General features: G+C 38.0%; 1 protein-coding gene across 1 annotated transcript; it reads left to right on the plus strand.

The window, feature by feature from the left end:
• Window positions 1-3173: 3173 nt before the first annotated feature.
• Window positions 3174-15291, plus strand: LOC142170420 (protein DETOXIFICATION 16-like). Its single transcript, XM_075232324.1, has 9 exons — window positions 3174-3293; window positions 10140-10198; window positions 11668-11754; window positions 11855-11911; window positions 11978-12240; window positions 12326-12444; window positions 12535-12621; window positions 13637-13663; window positions 15184-15291. Exons 1-9 carry the CDS (start codon window positions 3174-3176, stop codon window positions 15289-15291), a joined length of 927 nt encoding a protein of 308 aa, XP_075088425.1.
• The last annotated feature ends 4970 nt before the right edge of the window (window positions 15292-20261 follow it).

Raw genomic sequence — 20261 nt, forward strand, 5'->3', positions numbered from 1 at the left:
AATCAGATAAGCCATAGAGTTTAGCATGTCTTGCATGTACTGGTTTGGTCTTTAAAAATTTAAGCAATAAGCGGACTGATTCAACACATACTTTTAGACAGGAAGTCCGCATTAGGCTCACTCGAATGCAGTTGTCAAATACTGAGCCACTTTAATCAGTCAACTTTACCTTAAGTGGGACAGAACTACTGATTGTAAAGGAGTTGCAGAATAAGATAAGTTTCAGAAAAGATTGCAGACTTAATACAAAGAAAATGGTTTAAAACGAGTTTCAAAAAACATACTTGTTTAAGAAAAAGAGTTGCCGAGTTTTAACAAAAGAGCTGAATTGCAGACTGATTCAAAAGGTTTATCAGATAAGTATAAATAAGTGAATTCAGATTGATTTGAAAAAATGTTTGTCAAATTATCATGAAAGCAGTAAGTTTTCAGAAAATATGCACTAATTTGAGAATATTTATCAAGAAGGAAAGAGATGCACTGATTTGGTTGCAAGAAAAGTTTTAAGGATTCAGAAAACGTGCAGAAAGTCGCTTGTTTTAGCAAAAAGGGTCAGTACTGTTTTAGACGAGTGAAACAATTCTGATTTGAAGTTCCTATAGGCATGATATCTACGAGTTACTGATTTTAATACCTTTCAAACGTTAACAGCCTTATAAACATGATATCTATATGCTGATTTATCATTAAACCTAACGGTTTGCCTAATGTCATTATAAATGCAAAGATGCAAATCCCTATAGGCATGGTATCTATATGCATAGTTGCAGAAATCAGAAAGTTAGATCCTATAGGCATGGTTTCTACTTGTGAGATTGCATAGATTAATAGTAAAAGTCCTATAGGCATGCTTTCTACCCTTTTGTGCATAAAAGCAAATCCCCTCCCCTTTTCACTAGATCCCCGAGTTTATACAAATTTTTACAGACCAGAAAAATAAGACAGAAATAAAAATACATCAGAAATCACAGCTACATCTGAGCAGCCTAATTCAGACTTAGTGTCTAACAATATGAGATTGAACCACTTCTGAGATCAAGATTTTCAAAGCCTTCTCTTATCTAGGGTGTTTCAGAGATCCAAGGAGTTTCAAGAACTCCAGGAAGTGCTTACACCCAAGATATTAATTAGAAAGAGTTACAGTGCAGTGTGGAAGGGCCAGCCCTCAGGTGTCCAAGTTAAGAGGGAGCTCAGGGGGTCCCAAGGCAAGGCTCACAAGAGAGGGGCAGAACTTAGTTTCTAAGAATGAGTGTAAGTGCAAGAGGGGGGTTAGGGAGTGTCATGGCAGGCTGGTGGTCATGCCTAGCCATAGGATAGGCTAGCACACCCCTGACCAGGCATGTTCAGTCAAAAAATAAGAGCACGGACCTATTGAATGTCAGACTATGGTCTGGGCAGTGATTAGGACGCTGCCAGACCAAGGTCTCAAGCTCAGAATACATATAAGGGGGAAAAGGAATGGGAATTGAAAGAGTTTAGGACTCAGGGAGTCCAGTCCATATACATGAACAACAATGTCAAGGGTTGTCATGTTTTCTGAACCATAACTCAGCAGACAAAGGGTTCAGGGATGGGGATTCATATAGGAGCAGGTATAACAGGCTTGCAGAAAGCAGTAAAATAAACAAAGAAAAGACTGAAGCATAAACACATAAGAGAGGGGGCAGAATTTAAACAAGAAGAGACATACCAGTTGCAGAAAAGTAAGCAGGAAGAAAAGCAGAATACTTACAGCCAAAGCACAATCAAAGAAGAGGACTCTAGCTTATGAGTTCAGAGAAAAACTCGAATGCTTTTAAGAAAAACTAAGAGTGTTTGAGAGAAGAAGTAATGACTTATGTTGTGTGTGTTCGTGTCTCTGAAAGAGAAGAGTATAGGTATTTATAGTTTTGAAAACGAGTAAAGAATAAGGTAACAAGTATAGTTTTAACACAAATATGGGCATGATCACAATCATAATCAATTAACACAAGACTTCCCTTTAATCAAGGGATTATTGTTCAAACGGATACTAACAGGATCAAAAATAAGGAAAGAAAATCAGTCTATAAGCAGAATGGTTGTTGCCATAAAAGGAGCGGTAAAATCATACAATAGGTATTTAAGTCCAAGTACAGGATTGTACTAATTTTTGGAAAGGGTTTAGTAAGGCCAAACCAAGAAAGAGAATCAATTAACCCTTAACAGGCGAGTAAGAGGGAAACGTTTTGAAATCAGTTATGAGTTTGAAAATCAATCACAGCAGGGACTCAGTATATAAAGGAATGCACAAGTAATATACATGTGAGGCCAAGCTATGGAAAAAGAAACAATATACAATAGTAGCATAGAGCAAGCATTCGAAGCATGATAGTCAGGTTTCAGTGGTTTAGTAATAAAGAAAAGGATCAGAGGCATGCAAAGAGTAGAGTGAAAATCATAGTCGAGTTTGACAAGTAGCAAGAACTCAGAACAAAGGAATCACATAAAGAAAACGAGATGCTGAAGTAAAGGAATCAGACGGAGCGATTTCAAACAGGCGAGTTGCACAAACAAACTCAAGAACTCGAACAGACCCCAAAGAACTAGGGTTTTTGAAATCAGTAGAGTTTAGAGGCAATAAGCAAGTGAAACAAATAAACAGTCTCAGAATCTCAAATAAAACCCCAAAAAATTAGGGTTTTCAATACTAATCTGGTGTAAACAAAGTAAATCAAACAGATAGACTCAGAAACTCAAACAAATCTCCAAAAATTAGGTTTTCAACACCAGTCGAACTTAGAGATGATAAGCAGATGAATCGAACAAAACGTTACAAACAGACTCAGAAACCCTAGTTTGAAATCAAAAGATTTGGAAAAGGAAATTTGGGGAAAACGCATAAAACATCAAATATGGTACAGATCAAGCACAGATCTAAGAAAATAAATGAAAAAGAACCTAGAATAGGCTAGGGTTTCTAAGAACCCTAGAAATGAGAAAGGCTTGGAAGAAACAAGATCAGATCTGAAGTCGATAAGGTCGGAATCAGGCTCAGGAGGCTAAGACACGCTGGAGCAAGGCCGGAGATGGCTGAAAACCTCGAATCGACGAAGGTCTGGGCAAAGACCCTTGAAGTCTGGCCTTGAAACTTCAGGTATCAAGCGCGTAAGAGTAGTAGGGGGTGAGTATAGGTCGTCCATGTCAGAACAACCATGGATTCCGGTGGATTTGTGGTTGGAGGTGGCAGAGAGCGATTAAGGTTTCGAGAGAGCTTGAGAGCATTTGAGAGAAGAGAGGAGTTAGAGGAAGCGCTTCTGAAAGAATGGGGTAGGGTTTAGGGGTCGTTTGGAATTAAAAAGGAAAGAAGAAATCTGGGTCGTTGATCAAAAATGATCAACGACTCAGATTTTTTAAAAAAAGAAATGGGCGGGTTTGGGCAATTGGATCAGGTAATTGGGTTGAAATTGATTTGGGGGTTGGTATTGGGTTGAATTGGGATGCAAATTGGGCTGTGATTGAAATGTAATTGGGGCTAAATTTTAAATAGCCGGTTTTTCCTTTTTATTTTATAAAAATAATAAAAATAATTTTAAAAGCAAATTAAAAGTACTGACCCAATTAATAATATATAAATATCAATTTAAAATATTGGGACCAATTTTACAATTATAAAATGCTATTAAATCTTTAAAGTAGGCTAAAATTGCAATTATATGCAATTTAACTAAAAAAATACCAAATAAATTTGTAAAAATATGCAAAAAATCACCTTAATTATATTTTGGTGCAAATATGAGGATAAAATAAGTTATTAACCAAAAATAATAATTTTGGGAACAATTATTGGATTTAGGGTATTAAAATAGGCAATAACTTGATTTTAAAAATCATTAAAAATACCAAAACTCTTGGGTGTGCTGATATATGCACATATATGCTATTTTGAAAATATTTTGGGTATAAAATTACCTAGGGAAAAATTGGGTATCAACAAAGACCTTGAGTTCAATACTCTGACCACACTTATGGAACACTTTCAATTTCAATACTCCTACATTCTCAATTCAACACTCTACTTTCTTCTGAAATCTTCTGGCTGTGTGTTTCCAATTTGGATTTACTACTACTCTTCTCTTCTTATTTCCCTGAAACTGGTATGTTCTAATTTAACTTTCAGCTTCATCCCTATGTGTTTGCTTTACAGTTTCAACTATCTTGTCTACTTTGCTGTTTATGTTCTGTATTGAATATGTTGTCTCTTTGCATCTGTTGCTGTGTGAATTCCCCATACCCTTATTCCCTTCTATGTGTTTGAGTTAAAGTTCAAAGCATGGCAACATCCAAATTGTTGCTCATGTCTGGACTTGATCCTTTAATAGATCCTAACTCCCAAACAATGTGGCTAACAGACTGGTTGGGGTATGCCAGCACTTCCAATTGCTGGGTTTGACCACCAGCCTGTCTTGGTTTCCCCAAAATTCCCTCTATGCACTTGCACTCTCTCTTAGATTCTAAGTTCTGCCCCCTCCTATGAGCCTTGCTTTGGGACCTTGAGCTCCCTCTGAACTTGGACATTTGAGGGCTGGCCCTTCCACACTGCACTATAATCCAATTCTGCAATATATTTGGGTGTAAGCACTGCCCGGAGTTCACTTGAGACTCTTAGGGAACTCTGATACATCCCAAATAAGAGAAAGGCTTTGGAATTTGATCTTTGGAGTTGGTTTACTTCATGCTTCAGACAGAAGTCTGAATCAGGCTCTCCTTGGTTGGGATTTTTAGCTTTCTGATGTAATTTTATTTTACTTTTCTTTATTCATTCCGAGCTGTAATAATTTGTAATAACTTATGGGGTTTTAGTGAAAAGGGGAGGGTCACTCATGTATGCATAAGGGTAGATATCATGTTCATAGGTATTTACTGTTGCAATCATGTCCTGTTTTCACTTCTGCATTTTTCATATAGAAATCATGTTTACAAGTCCTGCACTTCTGCGTTTTTCATATAGAAACCATGCCTACAAGTTCTGCATTCATATAAAAATCCTGTCTATAGGTTCTGCATTTCATAAGTAGATACCATGTCTATAGCCTCTGCATTTCATACATAGATACCATGTCTATAGCTTCTGCATTTCATACATAGAGACTATGTCTATAGGTTTCTGCGTTTCTGCCTATCACATAGAGAACATGTCTATAGAGTTTCCTGAATTCTGCATATGCATCTATCACTAGGCAAACACATTTATAGGCTTAAATAATAAAAATCAGCGTTTTAAACACCATGCCTATAGGATTTCTGCATTTTCGTAAAGGTTAAACTCAATAACGCTTAGAAAGCATGTTTATAGGAGTAACCAAGTGATCTGAATCGTTTACAAGTCTAAAATCAGTAGTAACATTACTCAATGTCTGCAGAACTTATGTTTTCTATAATCAACTGGCCTTCTTCTTTTAAAAATCAGCACACTTCTGCATTATTAGATGTCATGCCTGTAGATTTCACTTAGGCAAGCTATAAGGTAAAATTAGCTAATTGAATCAGATTCTGTTAATTCCAACCAACAGGCAGGTCTGATTCCGGTTTCTTATCTGAAATGTGTAATAGACAAGTCTTCCTCCTTAACGTTTAAATTTAATTCAGACCATAACCAATATCTGCAAGACATGCTAAACAATCTGTCTTTAAGTGAGAAGGCCCATCTGAGCCTTTTAAACTGTTATGTGTTTCCCATAATTTGCCTTATGTGTTTTTGTTTGTCGCCCTAGAATTTTATCCTTTTAAAATTCTAAAAAGCCAAATCTCCCTTCCCGTTGGGACTAGTAGTCCCAAATGCCTCCGGGACTGATAGGATTGGGGCGGGTACTAGCATGCAATAAGTAACAATACTATTCCGTGCTTAATACCTTAACGGGGTGGGAAAGGGTAGATATAGATATGATGACCGATGCGCTAATACCACGTGTAACCCCTTTTCTGAGGAGTGATTACCGAGTATTGCATTGATGTGATCCATATTATTTATAAACCTAGGACCCCCTTCCCTTTACTTGTTTATTTTATCACTTTCAAAAATTTCAAATTCCTTTTTCTCAAATTTCAACTTCCTTGTTTCTTCAAACTTTAACTTATTTGCAATCACAATGTTACAACCCCTCATATTTGAAACCCTTAATTGCTTATTTATTGCTTGTACTTAAGTCACAATTGTAGCATGGCCGGGAACCACACTAGTGGATCTTGATGGGTGCCTAACACCTTCCCTTCGAGATAATTTTTAGCCCTTACCCAAACTCTGGTTTTTCTAAACAAATTCTTCCTAATGTCCTAATGAACTTAATCATTAGGTGGCGACTCTTCAAATCAAAAAACCCAATTCCCAAAAGGGAACGAGTTGTCTTCCCAAATGTCATAAACCCGATTTCGCGAGAAAAAGGGGGCGCGACAATAGCCAAGCTCGGGATGGACATGGGAGCCACAAAGAGACAAGAATCAGGGCATTCATCTTCATAACAAAGAAAATGGACAAGCTCACAAAAAAGTTGAAACTTCCTATGACTCTTTCTGCACCAAAGTGATAAATACTCTTAAATACTTTTTGGAGAGGAACTTAGGTCCACTATGTGTGTGTGTGTGTGTCTAAAATAATTCTTTTGGGTACTGTTTGTTTTGGCTTTGGTCTGTAAGAACCATTATCATATGCCTCAACTGAAGGCATAATATCTGCTACTTTGTCTGCCATGCCTATTATTTGCCACATTACATGTTACTTGCCATGATACTTGCATGTCTGTCTGCACTTTCTTCTTTCTATTTTATTGATGTCAAAGGGGGAGAAACATTAGAGTAATGTAGAGCAGCAACTTGGGGGAGCAACATCAGCATCAAAATCCAGGCATGCACATACCTAGGGGGAGCCTTCACTAAAAGGGAAGTGTCATCTGCTTTGTTTACTCTTTTTGATTGTCATCATCAAAAAGGGGGAGATCGTTACACCTAAGTTTTAATGATGAAAATAGTGCAAATCTAATTTACTCTAATTGATTGCAGGAAATCAGGGAGGCAATGCTATCAAAAGAAAATAAGATCAAATGCAGCTGATATGGGGAAGTTCGTAAATTAAAAAGAATCTATGAAGAAAGAGATCAGAAGATATTGATGATGGATCAACCAAGTCGTGTCACAAATCACTCCTATTTATATCAGGAACACAAGAAGGAAAGAAGATCATTAAATTCAGCCTTCCTCGTAAGCTGGATTTAGAGGCAACCCTTGGGTCAAATCTCTTAGAATATTTTTGCCTCAATCAATAGTCAATCTGCAAAGACTAGTTCAAGAGAAGATTACAAGACCTCAAGTCATTCCTATAAGAAGGCTGGAAGACAGAAGAAAGGGTCACGCAGCTTAATACATATTTCTATATCTTTCTAGTTCTTAGTACAAACATTGTATCCTTGAGTTTACAAGTATCACAAAAAATATGAAAAATTAGAAACAAAACAAGAGTTGTGTCAAGCATAGACAAACAATGTTGCTGAATGTCGTTAGTGGTGAACGAACTAAAACCATTACTATTGTAACGACTCAATATTTAAGATCTAAGAAAACCCTTGTGACCCAAGAGAACTGGATGTAGGTACCACACTAGTAGTGAACCAGTATAAAACTTCTGTGTCTTTTCTGTTTTTATTTCTGCACAATTTATTTTTGTTGCGATCTAAGCCTGCTGGATATATATATATATATATATATATATGGGGGGGGGGGGTAAAGACCCGAGTCCGGAACCAAAATGTGGTTCTTTTGGACTCAAACTACACAAATATGTGGTAAAAAAATGACCTTTTTATATATAGCGCCATAATACCTGGCGCTATACATTAACAGTAACGACACCGTTAATGTATAGCGCCAGGTATTGTGGCGCTATACTGTAAAATCTGACACGCCCAGGTATAGCGCCACAATACCTGGTGCTATACATACATCATTAATGTATAGCGCCAGGTATAGTGGCGCTATACATACATATTTTTATATCCCCTCCGTCTTCCATGTCGATTCATCCTCCATTATTTTAACGTACTATCTAATGGCGCTATACTTTGCGTGTTAAATATCATGATATAAACAAGACAACTTTATGTCAGCTGGTCAGCTTTTTCAGTTCGACAAGACAACACACACATAATAAATATACAAATAATTTTATTAAATTATTATTTAAATAGGTAAAATGGGAAAGTACAAATCATAGTTAACAAGCATAATTTTAGTTCATAAATCTTGCAACATAGACATAACAACTAATTATTACAACATCAACTCATGGGTAGTTAGGTACACTAGAAGAACACCCACCACGAGCTTGATTAGTTTTGCCACCCAAACCAGCTGAAGGACATTTACGACGGTCATGTCCTGTTTGCGAGCATATACCACATTTGCACGCATAAACGGTGTCACTAACATCCCTTTGGTTCCGTATACGTGTTCTCTTCTGCACCTGTCTTTTACGCAAATAGGACTTGTTACACACCATTTTTAATGGTTCCGAAGGCCAATAATGCTCAGCACCCACTGACTGCAACTGACCACTATATGTGTTTTAGGTACTTGGAAACACTATATTGTTGATCAACATAGTTGGTCTCCACATAACCAACACATTGAAAACACTTGATGGCATGTGAGCAAGGCATGTGGCAGATGGGCCATTTCCCACAGGAGCATAACCCTACAGATTCATTTACAGTATGTACATTATTACCCCGATTATTATGGATAGCGGTGCGAACTTCAAAAACACCTCTTTCGTTATCATACTGCAAAAATGAATGTCAATGTGCTCGCCGTCTGTATTTCTCAAATCTCTTTATAGGCACTGGCATAAATTCAACACCCCCTCCATCAATTCCGTTGCAGCTGCAGACCATTCAACAAATCTCTCCGCCATCTGCTTGAACGACATCCGCACCATGGCTGTGACGGGCAATCCTCTTGCCGACTTCAATAACTCGTTGAAGGACTCTGACACGTTTGTAGTAAGAATTCCCCATCGTCTGCCACCATCCGCATGCAACGTCCACTTTTCAAGGTCATGTCATATTAACCAACGATAGGCTGCCTCGTCTTCTTGCCTGATAGAATCCATATGCCTCCGAAATTTATGTTGTTGATGGTCTGTTGTTGCCATCCACATCAAATCATGTAGATCCTTGTTGGAATGTGCCTTCTGGAAATTGGCCTTAAAGTGCCTCACACAGTAACGGTGGTATGCATTAGGTTCTTGCCATGCAGGCAAGTTCTCCACAGAACTTAATATACCACTGTGCCGATCAGATATTAGACAAATACCTGAACGCTGTTTGACAACGTGCTCTTTCAGGTGGTTCAAAAACAGCGTCCACGTCTTTGTGCTTTCATTGGCACAAACAACAAAAGCTAGAGGAAATATCTGTCCATTAGCATCCACTGCCACAACTAAAAATAGCTTGATATCGTACTTTCCATAGACATGAGTTCCGTCTACGGATATTACTGGCCGGCAATGCGAAAAACCATCAATTGCTGGCTTAAACGCCCAAAACACGCAATTGAATATGTATTCTGGTGTTCCCAGACTCTGCTCAAGCTTCCATTCAACAACTGTCCCGGAGTTAAAGTGCTGCAGTGCGGCCATGTACTTTGGCAGAGATGCAAATGACTTATCCCAATTACCGTAAACAATTTCAAACGCTCGTTTGCGCCCGAGAAATGCCTTTCTTTTCGTAATGGTATGGCCATATTCCTGGTGGACCGATGTAATGCACTCTTTGATTGTATACCTTATGGACGCTTCGATGTGCGAAATAAGTACAAGAGAAATCAAGTCAATATCCAAGTTGAAGTGATTCCCGTTGAATGTGTCCATTTCGCATGTGTGGGTGGGAATGTATTTACCCACTTTCTACATACCTGTCTTCTTCTTGATCGCACACAACATCCAATTACATGGCCAAAACCACCTGCGGCAAACAACCTTGTATACCATCGGACTTGACTCTCATACCTGCATCTCACGACACTCTTTTACGTTATGCATTTTACAAGCCCTGCTTAAGCGCGTTTTATCAGGAAAAAGCATCCCATTTGCAAGCACTGTTGGTCTAGACTCATCCCACATTGCTGTCCAGATTTCATCAAAATCCCTTGTTAGAGCTTCCACATCCAGCACGGTTGACAAGTTATCAATGTAAGGAATCTCCCTTGAATGAAACGGCACTTCAGACTCATACACTCTTCGTCTAGGGGGGTCTCTCTTCAAATCAGGTCCTTCCTCCTCATCTTGCTCATCACCATTCTCACGAAAAAGGGTGTCTCGTCTCCGGATTTATCGGCATTGTTATCATAATCACTGTTCTGTTCCCCACTCTGTGCATCTGCCAGATCCCGATGTAATACGTCGTTTTCAGTCAATTGAGTGAGTACGGATGGTTCAACTTGGTCGTTTTCACTGCACAACCAACAAAAATATAAGCTACTGAATGAATAAATGATTTCCATATGGCTATATCACTTCACTTACAAGTCGTAATATGATGAAATTTTATGATGGACGTTTTCAATTAAGTGACGACTACCGGATGGGCCACTTGTAAAATTCATATCCGGTCGGTACCCCCTATTAAATATATGAGCGTTAATACAAATTCAATACGCCAAAAATATACATAATTAACACAAATGAAAATTGAAGTTTACCACTTATCGTGTGAATTATGAAAAACAGGGTATAAGTTATTTTCTCGCTGCTCATTCGTCGGCGGTGATAAGTTTAAATCAAGGAAAACTCTTTCATCCAGAACCTGTCCGGCAAAAACTGCTTCAGAATAACCACCCGATGACTGGGGGTTATCTCTGCTACGCACAACCTCGTTTTTTGGAACGTCTTTGACCTTCACGTACATCTCCAACATTGTGATTACAAGAAATTCCCGGCATTCGTCCGGAGTCCTCAGAAAATCACTTAAAGTTTCATCATCGTCGATGTTAAACTCCGAGTAAAAAGCAACCCCTTGCGGAGTGACGGAATACGGATATCTTTCGGTTACTTTAAGTATCACTGAACGTTTCCTCACACTCAGTTTTTTGCATAACAACGATATCAATTTATCGTACTCTATTGTAAGTGGCAATTTAACATGACACTGAGCAGGTAAACTGTAGCCCACGGAGTTATTCCATCACAACCTCACCCTCCCAATATAATGAAACTCTTATTCTACGCTCTTCAGACATAATGAAAAAATGCTGGAGAATTTAAAAATAATAAACGTTTCAACAAGAGTTAAAATTGTTTTGAATGAATTTCTATACAATCCTAACCTCTTTATATAGGAAATGGCTAGCCGGGATTTTTTTTTATATAGGTATAGCGCCCAAAAAGTTGGCACTATACGCTTTTGAATTATTGAAGTCAGGAATTATTGATGGGGCTAGGAAAAAGAAGTATAGCGCCACTATACCTAGCGCTATACATTAATGATGTATGTATAGTGCCAGGTATTGTGGCGCTATACCTGGGCGTGTTAGATTTTACAGTATAGCGCCACAATACCTGGCGCTATACATTAAACTACCGAACTCAGCTTTAAGCTTTCTATGTTCTTGTTCTTTCCACTAATTGAGTAACATTTTACTTTTTATCATTCTGATTTACAGCTTTGAATATTGGTCATTTGAGATGGTTGTTCTATTATCTGGCCTTCTCCCTAATCCTAAATTAGAGACATCAGTATTATCAATAAGGTCCGCGTTCTATTAACCTTAAGCTCATTGCTTATTTTGCTCTTTGAAAAAGATAAGATTAACAACTACCATTACACAAATTCTTTGAAATTCTTTTCAGTCTCAATACTTGTTGGATGGTATACATGGTTTCAGTAGGACTTGGTGCTGCTATAAGGTAAGTCAATACATTGTTCTCACATGATCTGATTAGTATCATTAATATTCTTCATCGCGCTGAAAGAGAAGATCTCAACTTGTTCTTCAGCACAAGAGTTTCAAATGAACTAGGGGCTGGTCGTCCACAAGGAGCACGATTAGCTTTATATGTTATTGTGGTAGTAGCCATCTCAGTAGGATTGATAATCGCGACCACCACTATTTTGGTTCGTTTCGTATGGGGGAAGCTATACAGCAATGAAGAAGAAGTAATCGCATATGTCGCCAAGATATTGCCTCTGCTTGCTTTATCTGATTTCTTGGACGGCTTCCAATGTGTGCTTTCAGGTTGAAAAATTACTCTGATCTTCTGATAGCTGGATCAAGAACGATAACATGTTAAAGTATTACGCTCATTTTTGCAATTTTTCAGGGGCTGCTCGAGGATGTGGATGGCAAAAACTCTGTGCATTTATCAATCTTGGGGCTTATTATGTTGTGGGATTACCTTCTTCTGTTCTCTTTGCATTTGTCTTCCAAACTGGAGGAATGGTATATCTATATTACTCTTCAAATAGTTGCCCTCAAACACTCACAATCAAATCTCAACTTTCTGTTCATGATTTATGTTCCTACTTTTAGGGACTATGGATGGGAATCATTTGTGCACTGTTAGTGCAAAATGTGGCGCTTATAGCGATAAATATATGCACTAATTGGGATAAGGAGGTGAGTCTTTCTCTTTTTGTAAAATGTCCTGATAAATTTTGTTGATTCTCTGAAAAACTAGGCTCAAGTAATCAAACATCTTTCACCACAGGAGTACGATAGAATCCCATATCGGAGATGGATGAGTACCTTCGACTCTTTATATGGTTTGGGCAATTCCTATCCTTTGAGCTAACTTTTGCTATTGAGTTAGGCTCAAGGTCTATTCTTATCACGGTTTAAGAATCAGGCCCCCGATGTTGCTCCCCCAGGATAAATTGTTCATGCTCCAGTGGGTTAGTCTGGGCACCCTTTGACCTAGCTTTTGGGGTTGAGTTAGGCTCATGGTATATAACGAGTCCAAGGAACCCATCGATCTCCTTTGTGGGATTCCATCACCCCCCTCCCCCATGCCCATAACGGTCAACGGGAGCTTAAACAATCTATCCTGGGGGCCTAACATCGGGGCCCGACTTTGATACCACGATAAAAATGGATCTTGCCTAATTCAATCCCAAAAGTTGAATATCAATTGGCTTGGGCCTGATTTAACCCCAAAAATTTTGGGGTATTATCACTTTTAGCCCGTGCCAGAAACTATTTACATCTGGTAGCCGGAAAAGTATATAAAACTTGTATAATTTTTGTATATAATATACTGTATATTTATGCAAAAAATATACAAATTTTATACATTTTTTCGACTATTATTTTTACAGCCGCTATACAGGGTCATTTTTCCAAATTTTTTGAATATCAATTGATATCCTGAGGCCCAACTGGAGGTTGAATATGCTTACCGTACAGATTGCTCATTCCCTCTCACTTGACTATAAGTATAATCATTTCCACACCAGTTCTAACAAACTCAGTTGTGCTTGAAATACTGCCTATTTATTGAACAAAATTAATCAATAGTTTCCTTCCATATATCAATTGATAGTTTCTTGATACGAGTCTATGACTAAGATAGAGTATATTTCTATTTATTGTACTGTGTTACTTTGCTCATATATGTTTTATCTTATGATATTAGGCAAGCAAAGCTGTAAATAGAGTTCAGGTTTGTTGATTAGTTGAATGATATTTGGTGCGCCTTCTCGGACGAGGAATCAACATAAGGGTTCAAGCCGTAGAAGCTGCCTCTAATGCTTGCATTAGAATAGGTTGTCTACATCATAACCCTTGGAGTACGGTCCTTTCTCGGACCCTGTCACACTTCTTTTTTGCACGCCCGCCCCCGAAGGGTAAAATGCGCGAGGGGAGTTTTTCCAATTTAAGCGACAATATTCAAAATGTGATTATTTATTTAATTCAGAGTCGCCACTTGGGAAAGGTTTGGCTTTTGGTGTCCTAAGTCACCGGTTTATCTTGAATCCCAAATCGAGGAAATTTTCGACTTTTCCAAATGAAGTCTGCGAACCAGAAATTCTAAGTAAGGAATTCTGTTGACCCGAGGGAAGGTGTTAGGCACCCTCGAATCCCGTGGTTCTAGCACGGTCGCTTAAATTGTTATAATGGCTAAATATCTTATTTAAATACATGTTGTGACTTATGTGCTTTTATTGAGTTTAAAATCGCTTTTATTATTATCATTTATTTTTGTAGAATTGCAACGTCGTGAAAATGCATCTCGAACCACGTCACAATCAATGCACCCGTGATCGTCAACACATTTTGACTCCGTTGAGATTTGGATTTGGGTCACATCAATGTGCATCCGTGTTTAAGAAGGTTAAATTATAATTAAGTCGCGCCTAAAGAGTCTAACGCATTATTATCTTTGGGGAAGGCAGTGAAATTCACTAAAAGTCCATCCCAAATTCCAAGTATTTATTATGATTAATTGTTGAGGGCCCCGCAATTTGCATTTCTAATTTGGCGAGGCTCATCTCATTATTTTAGAAGGAATATCCTAAAGCGACTACATTTCTAATGTGTTTGTCTCTAAAAAAAAATAGAAGAAAAGATGCATGCTAATTCAATTATATGCTTTGGCAAAATCCAGATTTTGTTAATCGTCTGATTAATTATTTACAGGGTGAAGAAACGTTATACCTCATGAAACATGCTTTTAATTTGATAGAAGATACAAGATTGATGAAACGCTACAACTACTACAAGCGCTCCTTGAATTAAATTTAACTCATTTAGACAGGATTAATTAAAACCACTTATTAGAGGATGCGACTAATGATATTTGAAACTCATCCTATAAACTGCCTAATGAAGCTAAAACTCGAGAATCTAAAACTGTATTGTATTTTTGCGAAATTGAAACGGACCGTCCACCCTACATATTCAAAACATGCTGAAGAACGAGTTTGAATTAACAATCATACTAATGGTTGCATATGCCATGAATTATAGTTACATCCTGTATATCATTAAACGAATCACATATCGTGGTTTAGATCAACATAAGCTTCGATTAAATACACACTTGCTAATATATTCTCTATTGAACTACAAACTAAAATCTACATAACTTAACAACCTTTAACAAAAGTCTGTAAGTAAAACAACAGATGATTATAATTCCTTCAGATCTTTCAATTCATGCTTTTCATTGTTACAAATCAGTTACACCAATGCGGGGGTCAAAATGTGTACCTGGGAAATGCTTACAATGAAGAAGCAGGAGAGTCAGTAGAGCAGCAGTACAAACGAAACAGCAGCAGTAACAGATAGATAGTAGCAGGACAAGTTTCAGTGCAAGATGCAATTATAGACGAAGGAAAAGGTAGCAAAATGACAGCAATAAGCAGGGGAGTAGGATAAAAACTCAGGCAGATCAAATCCAAGAATGAACCAATGAGACCAACCAACCAGTAAACTCAGTTAAAGACTTGGAAAAATCTGTATTGATTCCACAAGTTGAAAACAAAAGAAATACAAACAAACAAATAGGAAGAAACAGTTTCTGATTTTGTCTGTATGTTTCCTATTCCTTGCTCTTTTTCTATATGTGTTTTTCTCACTCAAGGTATGTCTGTATATCCTATTCTGTGGTATCTTTCCTTGTATCTATGCTTTCTAAAACCCCTCAAAATCCAGTCTAATTTTCAGCCTAAAAAAATCAGTCTGCCTCTCAAAATCAGTCTCAAAGTCTGTCTGAGTTTCTCCAAATCCAGTCCGTTTAATGGAAGTTCTGCTTCCTTTTATATCCTAAACTCAAACTATTCACAGCCAGTTAAACAACTCAGAACCTATTCCTTTTTAGCTGTTTTTCCAACTCAAACATTTAAAATTAGGAACCCCCATCATATTCCCTGACAGTCCCCTTTTAACATTTTATTAAACTAAAAGCAGGCCAGGGGCAGCAAGAATATAATCTGACAGCATATGCTGTCAAACTATTTTAATCTAAACAAGGGCCTTTATGCACATGTTGTGCACAAGTGCACATGCCACCAATTCAGACTGCAGTTACAGACCAAAACCTTAGATTTATGATTCAAATTAACAACTATAAGTAGCTATACTCGATTCTCAATTTTGATTCAAACAAATGTTCAGCAAGAACAAATCAAATTGTTATCATTCAAACAACTGAAACTATTCGACGACACGTATTGAATCGACTATACTAATTACAACATATACAATCAAACACCATGATCAGAGATCTAACAGTATCAAACATGCGATTCAAATTGTACTGTCAAAACAATGACCTTGGGAACTAAATAATCGACCAATTTCAAATTCAACTGACTATACAGTTTACACACTCACACACATTATCAGTGAATGAAGAAGGACTTGACCAAATGCAAAGGTCCAGGCAAGGTGGACAGGACACAGTCAACTAATTAATTCAGAAATAAAAATCAACTAACATTTTGGGGCAATAAGCAAACATTTAATTACAACAAAACTCATGAACTGATAGAAAAGAAAACAAAAATACCTGAAATCTTGAAAAATCAGCAAACCCTAGCTCGGACTTGAATTGATCTTTCTTAGGGTTGGACGGACTTTAATCGAAGTGTTCTCAACTGAGAACACTTCGATTAAGGTCCATTAGACCCTAATCAACTCGGCTCAAACGGACACAGACCGGTCATGAGGATTCCTAGGGTTCCTAGAGGCAGATTTGGTTTTTGGGTTTCCTTGGTCAGATTCGGACCAAACCAAGCATGGCTTGGTCACGAGGGAGGTCCGAGGACTGTCTGGTGTGAAACTGGGGTAGATCGGGGTAAGTTGAGGTCCGACTCGAATCTTCAAATGAAGATTCGAGAAGGTGGGAGGGGATTCGAGCTAAATGGTTGATGGATTTAGGTTCAGGATGGTGAGGTGCATCTATGGTGTTAAGGCGGGGGTCACCGGCGTCCATGCCGCCGGGTTTTTGGTAAGGGGAACGGGGGGCGGCTCTAGGGGGGTGGCTCTAGGGTTCCGGGGTTGGGGTCTGTGAAGGGGATGAGGACGAAGGTAGGGGGTCTTGGATAGGGGGCAGGGTATGAATGGAAAGTTTATATATGGGATGGATGGCCTGATCTCAGCCGTTAGATCAATCGAGATCAACGGCCTGGATCGGGAGGTTTAAGTGAAACGATGTAGTTTGCTTTCATACTGGTGGATTAGGTTGGGTTTCATTGGGTCGGGTCTGATAATAGGTAAAGGAGATGGAACGAGGGCTGTTAGATCAGCCCGACTTGAACGGCTGAGATTAGACGGCCGTATACGGCGTCGTTTGGGTAAAGGACTGGTCTGATCTGGACCGTTCCCCTGAATCAATCAACGGCTCAAAAGGATGACGCCCATACGGCGTCGTTTGGGGCATCCCGCAGAAATCCTGGTTGGACTGGGTCATTTATATGAGTTTGGGCCTGATTTCATTTGAAATTATGGCCCAAATCCAATGTTTTTCTTCTTACAACTCAAAAAATAGAATTCCTAATAAAATTATACCAATATTAATTAATACTCAAAACAACAATTATCACTCACATTGACATTTAATTAAAATAAAATCACTTAATGACAATAAAAAATAGAATAAAAGACGCATATTTTTTACGATTTTCCTTTTTAAAAACCACTTATGGTTCAACTACACACGACACACATTTTTTGTATTTGTTTTAATAAAAATAAAATGGGCCAAAAATCATAAATAATTAACAACGTACCACGTAAAAATAAAAAAATTGTACAGCAAGATCAATTTCTATTATTTTCATTTCTTTTTTGAGTGATTGTCGCAAAAACAAAAATCACGTGCTCACAGCTGCCCCTCTTTGTTCGGAAACACGAAGAGTTTTCGTGCAAAAATAAAGTGAGCGGATATGAGCGATTTTTGCCTATTTGGACTACTCCGTGTGAAGCATGTTTTGAAAGATCCGACCGAATCTTTGCTTCAAAGATTTCCTACATATCCTGGGCTAAACAGGAATCAGGTCAATGTAGTTCGGGAAATTTTGGCAGCCGGGACTACCATGGGATTGCAATGCTTGCTGTTACTGCTGTTGCTGTTGTCACCGTTGCTTTACTGACCGCCTTATTACAACCAAAGAAAATTGAAACTGAACTGAATACTTATATGCATGTCAACTGCTAGTTACAAGATTCCTATCTATGATTCTTTTGCGACTTGATCTTGGGTCTTAGCTGATTTTGCTTGGAGACTTCGATCCGAATCTTGATGCTTCCAAGTTGTAGGCGCCTATTTGTTTCTGCGACACTGAGTAAGGTGGGGTTGGTAGAATTCGAGGCCTTGATCAAACCTTTGAACGATACGCCCTTCGCCTTTCCGAATATCTCGGCATATCTTCTTTTTGTCTTTTTCTTCTTTTATTCTGAGTTGAGACTCGTCTTGTGGGTCGTCTCCATCCTTGTGTCTCGAGGTCAGACCTGCGGGGAAAAACAAACGAACGAAATTTCTACCCCAGTGCTACTAGGAAAATTTCGTGAGTTAGTTGCCGGGAAGTTTACAAAGTTGATGAAGGGATTGGACCACAAAATGCAACTTCAGGATTGGATCCCTAATATTGCCATAAGGTAAAAATGCTCAGTTCAGGGTTGGAGCCCTAATACTGACTAGCTAGGGAGAAGTTCAGTTTAGAGTTGAAACCCTAATACTGACTAACTGGGGAAAAGTTCAGTTTAGAGTTGAAACCCTAATACTGACTAACTGGGGAAAAGTTCAGTTTAGGGTTGGGGCCCTAATACTGACTGACTGGGGAAAAGTTTAGTTTAGGGTTGGGGCCATAATACTAACTGAATGGAAAAAGTTCAGTTTAGGGTTTAAAACCCTAATGCTGACTAAAGGAAAGAGTTCAGTTTAGGGTTTAAAAGCCTAATCCTGATTAAATGGAAAAAGTTCAGTTTAGGGTTTTAAAACCCTAATGCTGACTAAAGGAAAGAGTTCAGTTTAGGGTTGGGGCCCTAATACTGACTGAATGGAAAAGTTCAGTTTAGGGTTTAAAACCCTAATGCTGACTGAATGGAAAAAGTTAGTTTAGGGTTTAAAACCCTAATGCTGACTAAATGAAAAAAGTTCAGTTTAGGGTTTAGAACCCTAATGCTGACTAAATAGAAAAAGTTCAGTTTAGGGTTTAAAACCCTAATGCTGACTAAAGGAAAGAGTTCAGTTTAGGGTTTAAAACCCTAATGCTAACTAAATGGAAAAAGTTCAGTTTAGGGTTTAAAATCCTAATGTTGACTACATGGAAAAAGTTCAGTTTAGGGTTTAAAACCCTAATGCTGACTGAATGAAAAGAGTTCAGTTTAGGGTTTAAAACCCTAATGTTGACTGAATGGAAAAGTTCAGTTTAGGGTTTTAAAACCCTAATGCTGACTAAATGGAAAAAGTTCAGTTTAGGGTTTAAAACCGTAATGCTGACAAAAGGAAAAGTTCAGTTTAGGGTTTAAAACCCTAATGCTGACTGAAAGGAAAAGTTCAGTTTAGGGTTTAAAACCCTAATGCTGACTAAATGGAAAAAGTTCAGTTTAGGGTTTAAAACCCTAATGCTGACTAAAGGAAAAGTTTAGTTTAGGGTTTAAAACCCTAATGCTGACTAAAGGAAAAAGATCAGTTTAGGGTTTAAAACCCTAATGCTAACTAAGTGGAAAAAGTTCAGTTTAGGGTTTAAAACCCTAATGCTGACTGAAGGAAAAAGTTCAGTTTAGGGTTTTAAAACCCTAATGCTGAAAGAAGGAAAAAGTTCAGTTTAGGGTTTAAAACCCTAATGCTGACTAAAAGGAAGAGTTCAGTTTAGGGTTTAAAACCCTAATCCTGATTAAATGGAAAAAGTTCAGTTTAGGGTTTTAAAACCCTAATGCTGACTAAAGGAAAGAGTTCAGTTTAGGGTTGGGGCCCTAATACTGACTGAATGGAAAAGTTCAGTTTAGGGTTTAAAACCCTAATGCTGACTGAATGGAAAAAGTTCAGTTTAGGGTTTAAAACCCTAATGCTGACTAAATGGAAAAAGTTCAGTTTAGGGTTTAGAACCCTAATGCTGACTAAATAGAAAAAGTTCAGTTTAGGGTTTAAAACCCTAATGCTGACTAAAGGAAAGAGTTCAGTTTAGGGTTTAAAACCCTAATGCTAACTAAATGGAAAAAGTTCAGTTTAAGGTTTAAAATCCTAATGTTGACTAAATGGAAAAAGTTCAGTTTAGGGTTTAAAACCCTAATGCTGACTAAAGGAAAAGTTC

Source organism: Nicotiana tabacum, chromosome 16 (assembly GCF_000715075.1).
Source record: "Nicotiana tabacum cultivar K326 chromosome 16, ASM71507v2, whole genome shotgun sequence".
Classification (NCBI taxonomy): domain Eukaryota; kingdom Viridiplantae; phylum Streptophyta; class Magnoliopsida; order Solanales; family Solanaceae; genus Nicotiana; species Nicotiana tabacum.

Excerpts from the sequence above, each read along its gene's own strand:
- LOC142170420 (XM_075232324.1), top strand. The coding sequence starts at position 3,174 with ATGGATTCCGGTGGATTTGTGGTTGGAGGTGGCAGAGAGCGATTAAGG. Across the intron at positions 11,912-11,977 it reads GGACTTGGTGCTGCTATAAG|AGAAGATCTCAACTTGTTCT; the intron begins GTAAGTCAATAC and ends TCGCGCTGAAAG. Across the intron at positions 13,664-15,183 it reads AAGCTGTAAATAGAGTTCAG|TTACACCAATGCGGGGGTCA; the intron begins GTTTGTTGATTA and ends GTTACAAATCAG.